Here is a 13,937-nt window from a genome sequence, read left to right on the forward strand (position 1 = left end):
TCAGAAAAAACTTCTATGATGAAGTAGCATTGTGTGGGTGTGCGACTGTCCAACGTGTACATGAGGGCATGAGAAACTGATTAATTAGAGTTAATTTGTCAAAACCTAAACAATCCTAAACTGAGCACTAAGGCACTTTTTTGGTGGCAGGAATCAGGGCCTTTTGCCCATTTGTCATTTATCTGCACAGTAACGTTACAATAGGGCACAGGGGTGTTGAATGAGGTGAGCAACACTGGAAAAGCAATTGAGATATTTGCACAGATATTTTGAGAAACTCTGCAACAGGAAAGTCTCTGCATACACATAAGCTTTGTTGCCTATCATGTACTTCCCATGTGGGAAATCAGCACTGCAGGTCAAGTGTAGTTGACATTGTACTGCATATATGAATGAGAAAATTCCATTAAAATTATTGTAACATTTTAATGAAAGTTGACAAGAGATTTCTGCTGCTTCGCACTCCTTGGAGCAAAGGAAATAAACAGGCAAAATCACACAAAAAATGAAATGGTGAAGATATCATCAATGTATTAATAAAGTATTCAACAGACCACTGAAAAGTTTGATATAATATCCAAATATAAATTATCATGTATTGTAAATATGCATAATTCCTTTGGTTGCACACACTATGTCTGCCCATATGCATAATATTATGTGTAAGTAAGTGCTAACAATCTTTCAACATTTTCAACAATTTAATTATCACATGCTGAAAGATTTGCCTGCAAGTTTAACAGCAACCATGCAGATTTTAAACCATTCTGATTTCCAGAAACAATATCCCAGAGCAGCCTCTCTGAAGACCAGTTCATCTTTTGATCTTTTGTCTTGTAAATCCATTCCTTCTCCTTTAACCAAGCCCTTCCATTTTGGGTTTCAGCCACATTGTTTTTAGATAAACTATTTAACTCCATTGCAACATATTTTACCATATTATAACTCTAAGCTAAAGTCATGACTTGCTGCCTTCTCCAGGGCTGTTTGTGCCAGGACCCAGTCTTGAAATAAGTAATAAATAAAGCATGCAGAGTGTCTGAATCCACCAGAAAGCAGTTGAAGTATTAGAACACTTGGAATTAAAACAGAGGGATTCCAGGGGATACACTATGATTCCCATGCAGAGTTTAGAGTTGCATGTACAGCCAAAAGGAAGTACTTCTTTACTCAGCGCATAGTTAAACTATGGAATTTGCTCCCACAAGATGCAGTAATGGCCACCAGCTTGGATGGCTTTAAAAGAAGATTAGACAAATTCATGGAGGACAGGGCTATCAATGGCTACTAGCTGTGATGGCTGTGCTCTGCCACCCTAGTCAGAGGCAGCATGCTTCTGAAAACCAGTTGCTGGAAGCCTCAGGAGGGGAGAGTGTTCTTGCACTCGGGTCCTGCTTGCGGGCTTCCCCCAGGCACCTGGTTGGCCACTGTGAGAACAGGATGCTGGACTAGATGGGCCACTGGCCTGATCCAGCAGGCTCTTCTTATGTTCTTATGTTCTTAAGTAACCCAAAGGTGCCCTTCCACTAGCAGATAGCCTCTTCCATTCACAAGAGGCCTGTTTAATGTAGCAGAATAGCACTGTATGAGAAAAGTAACCCCACATACAAAAAAGATATTTCATTTGCACAAGCTCTTTCTCAGTATGTTTTTATGGCCTGCTAGAGCTTATATGCTCACCTGAGGCTGGCCTGCAATAGGGGAAGGGCTGTAGTTCAGTGGCAGAACATATGCTTTGGATGCAAAAAGGTTCTAGAATCAGTTCCTAGCATCTCCAGGTTGGGCTGGAAAAGCTTCCTGTGTGACTGGTACCAGTTCTCCAAGATTTCAGAGTGGACAGTACTGAACTAGATGGATCAATAGTCTGACTCAGTATGTGACTATCTACTGTACGACTTTAATACAACTATCTTCCTGTTTGGACAGAAGTTGTGGGTGTGCCTTTGGTGCAATGAGCTCCTGGCTCTCCAAGAACAAGTTCATTTCCTTGAGGTCAAGGTGGCTGACCAGGAGAGGCTGGAAGAGGCAGACAGCTTTGTGGATGAGGCCTTCAGGGACATTATAGCTGTGTCCCACTCCAAGGATGATAGCTCTCAGGCAGTCACGGAGAATGAGGACCTCGGAGAAGAAAAGCATCTATCTGAGGAAGAGGGAAACCATCCCTTGGGAAGGACTCATTCCTTGGGGGATGAGCAGCTATCCTCTTGTAATGAGGATACTTCTCAGGTGTGTGTGGAGGGATCCTTGTAGTAGGTGATTCGATCATTAGGAATATAGGTAGTGGGGTGTGTGATGAGAGTGCTGACTGCAGGATGATTTGCCTGCCCAGTACAAAGGTTGTGGATGCTGCCTGTTGTTTAGATAGCTTGGCAGATAGTGCTGGGGAGGAGTCAGTGGTTGTGGTACACACTGGGACTAATGATATGGGGAAATACAGCCATGAAGTCCTGGAAACAAAATTTAGGTTACTAGGTAGGATGCTGAGAGCCAGGACTTCCAAGGTGGCTTCCTCTGAAATGCTTCAGGTTCCACACGCAGGACCAACCAGACACACACAGCTTTGTAGTCTCAATGTGTGGATGAGATGCTAGAGTTGGGAGGACGGCTTTGTATTTGTTAGGCACTGGGCAACATTTTGAGAGAAGCTGGGCCTATACAAAAGGGATGGGCTCCGCTTGAAAAGGAATGGAACCAGACTGCTGGCACTTAAAATCAAAAAGGTGGCAGAGCAGCTTTTAAACTGATTGAGGGGGGAAAGGTGACAGGAGCTGAGGAATTTTGGCCCATTCTTCTTGGCAGATTCGCTCCAGGTCATTCAAGTTGGTTGGATGTTGCTTGTGGACCGCAATTTTCAAAGAGTGCAACAGATTCTCAATGGGATTGAGATCAGGACTTTGACTGAGCCACTGGAGGACATTCATCTTTTTGTTGTTGAGCCACTCCAATGTTGCTTTGGCCTTGTGCTTCGGATCACTGTCCTGCTGAAAAGGGAATTTCCTCCCGACCTTCAGTGTTTTAGTGGACTGAAGCAGGTTTTCTTGCAGTATTTCCCTATATTTTGCTCCATCCATTCTTCCTTCAATTTTAATAAGATGCCCAGTCCCTGCTGATGAGAAGCATCCCCACAACGTGATGCTGCCACCACCATGCTTTGCTGTAGGGTTGGTGTGTCTTGAGGCATGGGCAGTGTTAGGTTTGCATAGCGCTTTGAGTTTTGGCCAAAAAGTTCTATCTTGGTCTCATCTGACCACAAAACCTTTTCCCACATCGCAGCTGGGGCGCTCTCATGCTTTCTGGTAAACTCCAGACATGCTTTCAGATGGTAGTTTTTCAGGAATGGCGCTCTTTCTTGCCACCCTCCCCTACAGCCCAGTGTTATGCAGAGCTCTTGATATGGTTGACTGGTGCACCATTCCTCCACTCCCAGCCACTGAACTCTGTAGCTCCTTCAAAGTGATTGTTGGTCTCTCTGTGGCTTCTCTCACAAGTCTCCTTCTTATTTGAGCACTGAGTTTTGAGGGATGGCCTTTTCTTGGGTGGTGTGATGCAGCTTCTACTTCCTGATTATTGATCCAGCTGTGCTCACTGGGATATCCAAACACTTGGATATTATTTTGTACCCTTTTCCTAATCTATGCGTTTGTACTACATTATCTCTCACTTCTATAGAATGCTCTTTGGTCTTCATTTTCCTTCAGATCCACAGCCTGACCAATGATCCTTCAACAGTGGGGTTTTTATCCTGACAATGTGACAGCAACTTTAATGGTTCACAGGTGGAGGCCAATGGTAAGGTAACTTTCTCCTCAATAGGACAATTTCATCTGTGTAAACTGGGAGCTTCCACAGCACAGAGACTGAGCATTTATGCAAGCAACATGTTTCAGTTTTTTATGTTTCTTACAAACATTTCCCAACATAAAACCAATGTCACCTGACAATAATTGATTCTGAGTTTCAGTGTTTCAAAATAAAATATCATACAGAATGAAATTACAATGTACCATTTGTAATTCAGTAATATGACAGCATTGGTCTGGGGTCTGATTACAACATTTCTAGATACCCTAAATGACTATGCCCTAGAACAGGTGGTCATGGAAACGACCAGAAGGATGGCAAGCCTGGACTTAATCTTATGTAGCACCCAGGACCTGGTGCGAGATGCAAGTGTTGTTGAACCAATCAGGAACAGTGACCATAATGTTTTAATTAAACACATATGTAAATGTAAATATGTATATATATATGTAAATATGCAAATTGCCAAGAAAATCCAACACAGTCACATTTGACTTCAAAAGAAGAAACTTCCCAAAAATGAGGGGACTGGTAAAAAAAGTTGAAGCACAAAGTCCAGAGGGTGAAATCACTCCAAAATGCTTGGAAGTTGTTTAAAAACACAATAATAGAAGCTCTACTGGAATGTATTCTGCAGATCAGGAAAGGTATCACCAGGGATAAATGGATGTCAGTATGGTTAACGAGCAGAGTCAAAGAAGCTATTAGAGGCAAGAAGACTTCCTTCAAAAAACAGAAATCATGTCCAAATGAGAAAAATAAAAAGGAGCACAAACTCTGGCAAAACAAATGCAAGAAGACATTAAGAGATGCTAAAAAGGAATTTGAAGAACACATTGCTAAGAACATAAAAACCAACAATTATTTAAAAATGCATTCAAAGTAGGAGACCATCTGCGGAGGAGACTGGACTCTTAGATGATAAGGGAGTCAAAGGTATGCTAAACCAGGATAAGGAGATTGCAGAGAAGCTGAATGATTTTTTTGCACCTGTCTTCACAGTAGAGGATAAAGGGCAGATCCCTGAACCTGAAATAACATTGCAGGAAGAGAGTTTGAGGAACTGAGGTAAATAGTGGTGATGAGGGATGAAATTCTAGGCTTAATAGACATTCCCTTGGATGTAAGTATGTCCTTGCATCCTCTGTCAAATTAGCACTTCTGGCTAAATTTCTGAGGCAGTGGACTGTGGGAGGAATAGCAATGCATTTCTCCTTCGTAGGAATATAGGGAGCTCCACAGAGCTTAAAGGGATTTACCCTCTAATAAGTGTGCTTCAGATTGCAGCCAAAGCCAGTTACATTTCTCCAGCAGAATTTGGTCTAGAGTAAAACAACATTTTTTTGTCCCGTGTGACTAATACAGCAGCCATACTCTGAACTAAAAATTGTAGCATTTCTTTAAAAGCATTGCTCAAACAGAGAAGAATAAACACTACAATAAAATTAAACAACTAATTTAAAAAATATAAATGTTGTATGAAACCAGTTTCTAGACCAGTGTAGCTCCACTATCACTGACCTCAGACCAGTGAGAATATCTTTCCAAAGCGGTTCATGCTTTTTTTGGAGGGGGGTCCTTTGACTAATATTTGTATTTGTGTACCCCAGGGGGCAACAACTTTCTGGAGCAGTGGGCACATTTTGAATTTTTTTTAAAGTGCTACGGGTGCCAGTCAGAAAATGTACCACTGGTCTCACCTGAAAGGTGATTTTCATAGGAGGTATGCCATCAAGCGGGTATTAGCTCCACCTATCGTCCGAAGGCAAGAATGTTTCTGAAGTCAAGACTAGGGGCGTCAGGCCCCTCCCACTCTCCAGTTCATTTGCAGCGAGTCCAAGAGAAATATCTAAAAATACAGGAAAAAAGGCCAACGGGCCTACCAGCAAGAACATAACATAATAGCAACGTTCATAATAATATGACTCTAAAATAGTGAGATAACAGCAATAGCAGTCTAGACTTCACTGATAAATGTAATAAAATAGCGTAACTAGCATATATAACATTCCCAACAAAATATCTAGGTATCCTCCAACTGGGAGGGTCGTGATGGCATACCTCCTATGAAAATCACCCTTCAGGTGAGACCAATGGTACATTTTCCATAGGAGATATGCCATCAAGCGGGATGTACCAAAGCAGCCCATAACACGGAGGGACCACCACATCCTAATCCTCATTAAGAACCTGTTGCAACACTCGTCTGCCCAAAGAGGCATCGGCAGAGGCATAACCGTCTATTTTATAATGCCTTATAAATGAGTGTGGGGTAGACCAAATGGCTGCTCTGCAAATATCAGCAACAGGAGCATTAGTAGCAAAAGCAGCCGTAGTGGCAGCTGACCTAGTAAAATGAGCTGTTATACTAGGTGGAACAGGAAGCTTAAGGGACTCATAAGCTAAGGTAATACATGCTCTCAACCAACGGGATAAGGTAGAATTAGCAACTTTATGCCCCATAGAACGTGGATTAAAGGATACAAACAAAGACTCAGTCTGTCGTATATCCTGGGTCCTGGAGAGGTAGGTCTTGAGAGCCCTCCGAACATCCAACGAATGCCAAGCCTTCTCTAGATGATGGGTAGGATTCGGACAAAATGAAGGAAGAACAATGTCCTGGTTGCAATGGAAAACTGAATTGACCTTGGGGCGGAAGGAAGGATCAGTTTTCAGCACAACAGAATCCTTGTGAAAGACACAGAGATGGCAAGCAGAAGACAATGCACCCAGTTCCGACACTCGTCTCACAGAAGTGATCGCAATCAGGAACAGGACCTTGAAGGACAGCAGACGTAAAGGCACAGTCCTGAGGGGCTCAAAAGGAGGGTGTTGTAAGGCCTGCAGAACCTTTGACAGACTCCATGAGGGAAAACGGTGGACTACAGCCGGTGAGCGTAGAGCAGTGCCTCTGAGGAAGCGTTTGATGAACGGATGTGAGGCAATAGGGGCACCAGTGGAGGACACTGAAAGAATGGACGACAGAGTGGACGCGTGTCGACGCAATGTGTTGGGTCTAAGTCCCATCATGAGGCCCCTATGAAGATATTGCAGCACTTGTTGTACTGTAGCCTGTGAAGGATCAAGGTGCTGAGTCTGACACCACCTGGAAAAAGCTACCCAAGTATGTTGATATATACGGGTGGTGGATGGTCGTCTCGAGGCTAGAATAATGTCAATAACAGCGTCCGACAGACCAGCCGACCTCAAATGTCGCCATTCAAAAACCACGCGTTAGGTTGAGCCACTTGGGGTCCTGATGATATACTGGGCCCTGGGATAGGAGGTCTGGTCGGACTGGTAGTGGCCAAGGATCCGTCACCGACATTGCAAGGAGATCCGAGAACCACGGTCGACGGGGCCAATATGGTGCTATCAGCACTAACCGTGCCCTCTCGCGCCGTGCCTTCCTCAAGGTTCTGGCTAACAGTCCTATTGGAGGGAAGGCGTACAATAGGCCATCCGGCCACGGTATTGACAGAGCATCCACCGCTTCCACTGTCATGTCCAGGTATCGTGTGAAGTACCTGGGAAGCTGGCAATTGCGACTGGACGCAAACAGGTCGACTGAGAGAGGGCCGAATCGACGCTGGAGAAGATGGAAAACAGTCAGATGAAGTTTCCATTCTCCTGGAAAGACTTGTTGTCTGCTGAGCCAGTCCGCTGTCACATTCCAAATACCTCTGAGATGCTCCGCTTTCAAGGACTGCAGATTTTGTTCTGCCCAGTTGAAGATGAGGTAAGCTAGATCCTGTAAAGAACGCGACCTCGTTCCCCCTTGTCTGTTTAAATGTGATTTTGCACACGTGTTGTCGGTTCGAATAAGAACATGGTCCAAGGGGAACAGAGATTGAAAATGGAGCAGAGCAAAGTGGACAGCCTTTAGCTCCAGCCAATTGATGCTCTGAGCCAGTTCTGCTGCGGTCCAAGTCCCTTGAACAAACTGAGAGTTGCAGTGGGCTCCCCAGCCAAGGAGACTGGCATCTGTGGTGATGACAGTCCTGTGGGGTTCTCTGAACGGAGTGCCCTGGGTGAGATGTTTTACCCTCGTCCACCAGTGGAATGATAAACGCAGTTTGGGGCTCAAGGGAATTGTTCGATGGTTTGAGCTGGCAATGTCGTGTTGGAACGGCAGTAAGGCCCACTGTAGGTGACGAGTATGAGCTCGAGCCCATGGAACAATGTGAATGGTGGACACCAACATTCCTAGAGCCCTGGCTAGAAGCATGACGTCTGCGGATGTTTTGTGCATCAGGGATCTTGCGATGTCTGTGATGGTGGTTATGCGATCTGGGGACAGGAACAGAGTCGCTTGCAGGGTGTCTAACACTGCCCCTAGATGCTGTAGGCGTTGGGTTGGTTGTAGATGGCTTTTGTCGAAGTTGACTAGCCAACCGTGGGCCTGTAAGACATGGAGCATGAGCGTTAGATGACGATGAGCCAGCTCCCTAGACCTCGCCCATATTAGAAGATCGTCCAGATATGGATAGATATGGACCCCTTGAAGCCTGAGGTAAGCCACTAGTATAAGTAGCACCTTGGTAAATAGTCTTGGGGCAGACCAGAGTCCGAACGGCATCGCTCAATATTGGAAGTGCTGGGAGCCAAAGGCAAAACAAAGGAATTTTCTATGGGCTATGCAAATAGGGACATGGAGATACGCTTCCTTTAGGTCGATAGAGGCCAGGAAGTCTCCTTCTTGCAGGCTGTCTGTAATGGAGTGGAGGGATTCCATTTTGAACCTGCGATACTTTACAAAACGGTTAATGAACTTGAGGTCCAATACCGCCCTCTATGAGAGATCGCGTTTGGGCACAGCAAATAGGAGGGAGTACACCCCTTCCGACCTCTCTGCAGTGGGGACTGGCTCTATCGCCTCTATGTCCAAAAGGTGATGTATCGCTGTCTGCATGAAGGTCTCTGATCCAGGGGACCTGAGTCAGGGGTAGCCAATGTTCGCCAAATAGAAGCAGTCTGCCCCCAACTGGTATTGCATTAGTATTGTCTGCGCTGGCGAGACCCTCCCCTGTATGAGGACGTTGAGGAGCCTCTACAGCCTTGGTACTGACCTCTACTCGGGAAATGTCTATTCCAGCCTCCTCTGGAGGAGTGGAAATCATATGTCGGGAAGTCGCGGCCTCGTCCCCCGGGCCATGCTCCTCGAAAGGGCTGAGACGTGCGGTACGAGGCGAAACGTCTAAAGCGTCTGCGCTCGACGTTTCTGACGGTGGCCAAGACAGGCTTTCGAGTGTCCTTAGGGTCGACAAGTACCGCCTTTAATGCCTCCTCGCCGAAAAGTAATGATCCGGCATAAGGTGCTCGTGAAAGATTAATTCTGGCAGTAGAGTAAGCCTGCCAGTGATGAAGCCAGAGGGTCCATCGGGCAACAACCTGAGCCGCCATAGCGCGTGCTCCTAGCTGATTCGCGTCCAAGGTGGCGTCGGCCACGAAAGCAGCTGTTTTACGTAATTTTAGTAGCGATCTACACAGAGAGACAGGATCTGGATTGGGGTCCTTGATGATGTCGTCTAACCACATCATAGATGCCCTGGCGAAAATAGAGGCTGACGTAGATGCGCGCATAGAAAAGGCGATGGCCTCATGGGTCTTGCGTAAAGCAAAGTCCAGTCTCCGCTCAGTGGCATCCTTTAGGTGAGAGTCCCCTTCCCTTGGCAAGAGGGATCTGGAAACTAAACTGGAAATAGGCTCGTTGATGCCAAGGACGGCCAGTCTGGTAGAAAAGTCCGGGGCCAAAGGATAAAGTCTGTCCGCAATGTTATTAAATCAACGTGCCTGTAAAGGGTGGGACCATTCGTCCTTGGCCAGTTTAGCGATGGGGTCTGACACAGGGAGAAAGTTTTGTACTGGTGTGGGTGATTTCAAGACCCTGGCCCCTTTTAGAGCGGGGGTAGCAGCTGCAGTTGAGGTGGCTTGAAGGCCAAGTGTGTTCAACACTCTGCGTGCAAGAGGCTGGTAATCTGAAGCGTCGAAGAGGCGATAGGATGTGTCCTGCTCATGTTCCGAATGGTCACTCCACTCGTCTCCTTGGTCTTGCAGTGCGAATGCAGACTCCTCCTCACAAGAGGCGTCATCAACAAACCTGCCCCTGGCAATGTCGAACAGGTCTGGAGAACCTGATGGGTTTGTCTCACTGTGTACAAATTGGGCCCCGCTGTGTTGGTGGATAGCGGGAACTTGTGATGGTGACTGCCTCTGAGCGAAAAACGACAGCATGCCCTGAAGTTGTGAAATAAACTCGTGGGACAACTGCAGTCCCGGAGATGTAGATGGTTGCTCTTGGATAGGCGGAAATGTGGACGGCCCCACAGGTAGTGCAGAAGGAAAAGCCCCGGATTGGTTGACCGTTGGCTGTACAGGAAATCCAGGAAAGTCATCCTTGTCCGAGGAAGCAGCAGGAGAATGAAATAGGGTAGTTAACTGTGCTTGGTGTGGCTCCTCTGGAACCGGAACAGAGACATAGCGGGGCCGCTTGGTTGCGCAGTGGCCGGAAAGATGTTTGGTTTTGGCAACCACTTTAGAGTGCTTATGTTTGACCGCCTTGGTAGGTTGAGGCTTGGTCATCTGGTTTGTCTCTGGCTGTTGTTTCGGCTTGGGTGCCTGGGTTGTCTCTGGCTGTTCTGCCATCATATATTTCAAAGGGTAGCAGTGCACGACCACGTGTGGGGTAGAATGCACAGACCCGAACAGGCACAGTACACGGCAGACGACTGGGGCAGAATGCACTGGCAGATGGCTAAGTACACTGCCACAATGGGGCAGAATGTACACTATGAACAGTTTTAATACACGGCCAGATGGGAATGCACGTCCAGATGGTGATGTAATCCTTTTACAGCTTTGCACAGTAACAACAGGTCTAGTACTCGGCCACGGATGGGGCAGAAGGTACAGTCCAAACAGCTTGTATGATAACAACAGCCTTTGTACACGGCCACGGATGGGGCAGAATGTACAGTTCAGACAGGGATTATATGGTATCAGCACCTTGCGCACTAAGTATCAGTTAGTCTGGTGCACAACAGTGCAGTATTAATAGTTTTGATGAAACAGGCACAGAGCACAAGCGTTGGAGCAATAACAGTCTTTGTACTGGTTCAGATAGCAGCAGTAATCAAATAGTGCAGGGCCAGTAGCAGAAGCAGAGTTAATAAAGGAACCTATATAAAGTGTTAGAATCCTATCTGTAACACACAAACAGAGGCAGGTCACACAGGGGAAGCTGACAGGAATGCTGGACTCTGCTATCCACAGCCCGTGAAAGTGAGACCCCCCTTGCAATACTAGTGGGCTAGCAGAAAGAGCAGGAGAAAACGGGCAATCAAAATGGCGCCCGCGAAAAGAAGCGGGAAAATAGGCCAATCAAAAAAGGGTTAGAACTGGAGAAGGAGTAATGGCGGTTAGGGAAGCACCGACGAGCTCAAAAGAAAAAACACCTTCAAGGAGCCGATCTAGTGGTGCGGGGCTTATAAGCACGATCGCAGCTAGAGAGCGAAGTAGCTCTCTATTGCCGCAGGACAGTCTCAGCTGGCAAGGAGAAGGATGGAGCCGCAGCCGCAGGCTCCGAAGGCGGTCGTGGTGAGCTTTAAAATGCCGCAGACCGAGCTGGGGGGAAGAGAAAACTGCAGGCGCAGGCTTGGAAACTGGCGCAAAAGGTAGAGAGGGATAAAGAGGAGGAGGACGGCGGCGCGAGAGCTGTAACAGCAGGCTGCTGGATTAAGTTAGTTAGATTAATCTTAAATTAGATTAATCTCCCACCCTGTCACAAAAACACGAAAGACTTATCTATAAGCTAAGCAATAATCTTAAACTTGTTCGGTACGAAGGCAAGAATGAACTGGAGAGTGGGAGGGGCCTGATGCCCCTAGTCTTGACTTCAGAAACATTCTTGCCTTCGGACGATAGGTGGAGCTAATACCCGCTTGATGGCATACCTCCTATGGAAAATGGCTGCCATGGATGGCATGGCATAACATAACATGACTGCCATGGATGGCATGGCATAACACAAAATTAGAGAGAGAACAGTTACGGTGAAGCTTTTCCCTAATTGTATTCCCATACTAGAAATGGCTTTACCTGCTGAATTCTGCCTGCCAAACAGCTATTAGGCACAAGATCCCTAATTTTCTCCATTGTCAACCCTAAACCTAAGCCCAAGTCCCCATCCTGTATCCATATATCTGGGAGTAAGACCTTTACGCACAAAGAGACTTCTGTGTATTTTATTTATATTTCTTTTTAACAAAATGTATATACTGCTTGATAGTAGCAAAATCTCTAAGAGTAGACATGCCCACCATCGTCCTGTAAGTTAACTATATAGCATACTGTTAATGAGTGCCTGGTCTTCAGCTCCTGCATAGCAGGAAGTATGCATTAGTCTCTGCAAAGTTTGCACGTTTGCACATTTGCCTTTTGGGGGAAAAGGGGGATTATTTAACATCCACCCACACTTATTGTGTAATAACATTTGCAGAAAACAACTTCTAGGAATGAACCTACCACCAGGGCTGTGGAGTCGGAAGCAATTTTGGGTGGAGTCGGTAGAAATGTACCGACTCCGACTTCAAAATAAAAACTTTCATAGGAATTTAGGGAAGTTTTCTTGTTCAGAAATTTTAATCAAATAAATATATTTTATGTTCTATCAATCTAGCCTGATGATTCATGTGGTGGCGATGAAATGCCTTGTGCTACCATTTTACTACAGTAAATTTGTTATTACTAGTTAATATACATTTGCCATTTATGAAGGAGTCGGATCAGACAGTAGAAAAATAGAGGAGTCGGAGTCGAAGGTTTGGCGTACTGAATCCACAGCCCTGCCTACCACAGGAAAGATATATCCTGGTTGCTAAGGAAAAAGTAAGTAGAAACTATGGAGATTCCAAGGACTAGAAAATAAGACAGACACAGGAAATGTATACTAAAGGGGAAGGGAAAACAGCAGTTCTTCAGGACCCCTGGGGTTCCTACTACCTGGTGTTCAAACAACTCACTTATCAGTCACAGCTCTGATTTCACTCATAACTTTATTTCTAAGAGGACAATAGACTTACTTTAAAAAGAAAAAAGAAACTTCAGAGTCTGGGAGACCTGTCCAAGGGCACAAATGAAGGCCTCTGTGGGTGTCATGGTGCCCATGAGCACTGGGTTGGTGATCCTCACATATCCAATAAAACTACCAAACAGCATCAAACAGTTTCGTCTATGTGCCAGCTCACTTGCTTTGTTAATCTTTCAGCTAGCACCAAACTCTATAATAAAAGTATATTTCCTGAGAAATACTGAATCTATAGACATCAGGAAATACTGAAAAAAAGGCAAGGTATGAAGGAGAGATCTACTGCCATACTTATATCCAAGAGAAGGAGAAGGAGAAAATCCCTTGTAATGGGTTCTGCTCATTGTTCTTAAAGTGAATGCTGGCTTTCTGAGTTCAAACTTTGTTAACTGATAATAGTTCTGGTTTTGCAAATCATGTATATGTAAGTGTAATTGTAAATTGGAGTCGTGATTGTTTGCAGTGGCCTGGAAAGGTCAGTTTATTCCTAACATTTCCTTTATTTATTACGTAATTATATCGATAACCTATGAACTACTTTTAAGTATTAATTAGATTTCAGTGCAGTTTCAGCAGTGATTAAAAAGAATGTGTGCAGTTGGGCATGGAGTACTAACACAAATTAGTCATACCAAGAAATGATAGAGAATTATGGTAGTAAGTGTGGAATGGTGAGCACTTACTTCCACCTTCGTATCCAAAGCTAGCATTAGATGACACTTACCTGCTTTCCTTCCCTTGCTTTTTGGTCCTTGGTTATTGTAGCCAAAACCATTGCAGCTTGCTCTCCTCCCATAACTGAGATCCGAGCATTTGGCCACATAAAAAGAAACCTTGGACTGAAAAATATAAACAAGAAGCTAACATAGAACACAAATCTCCCAAGAGATTTTCAAATTTCCTTATTTTTTTTGTTGGGGGTGGAGAGGCCTTTCTTACTATTACTGTAACTTGCATAATATGAAAGTAGCAAAAAGCATCCATTTTCTTAACCAGGCTATTTATTTTATTCAACAGAAAGGACTGCTGAGCTCACCTGAAGGGTTTCTTG

At 45.2% G+C, this 13,937-nt stretch overlaps 1 protein-coding gene across 1 annotated transcript in view; it reads right to left on the minus strand.

Annotated features, from left to right (window-relative positions):
* MCCC2 (methylcrotonyl-CoA carboxylase subunit 2) overlaps positions 1-13,937 on the minus strand; it is a 74,759-nt gene that overhangs the window by 14,389 nt on the left and 46,433 nt on the right. Inside the window, exon 15 of the mRNA XM_061621295.1 lies at positions 13,611-13,725. Coding sequence (XP_061477279.1) covers positions 13,611-13,725 — 115 coding nt within the window. The remainder of the gene's footprint in view (positions 1-13,610; positions 13,726-13,937) is intronic.

Source organism: Rhineura floridana, chromosome 1, assembly GCF_030035675.1.
Source record: "Rhineura floridana isolate rRhiFlo1 chromosome 1, rRhiFlo1.hap2, whole genome shotgun sequence".
In the NCBI taxonomy this organism is placed as follows: Eukaryota; Metazoa; Chordata; class Lepidosauria; order Squamata; family Rhineuridae; genus Rhineura; species Rhineura floridana.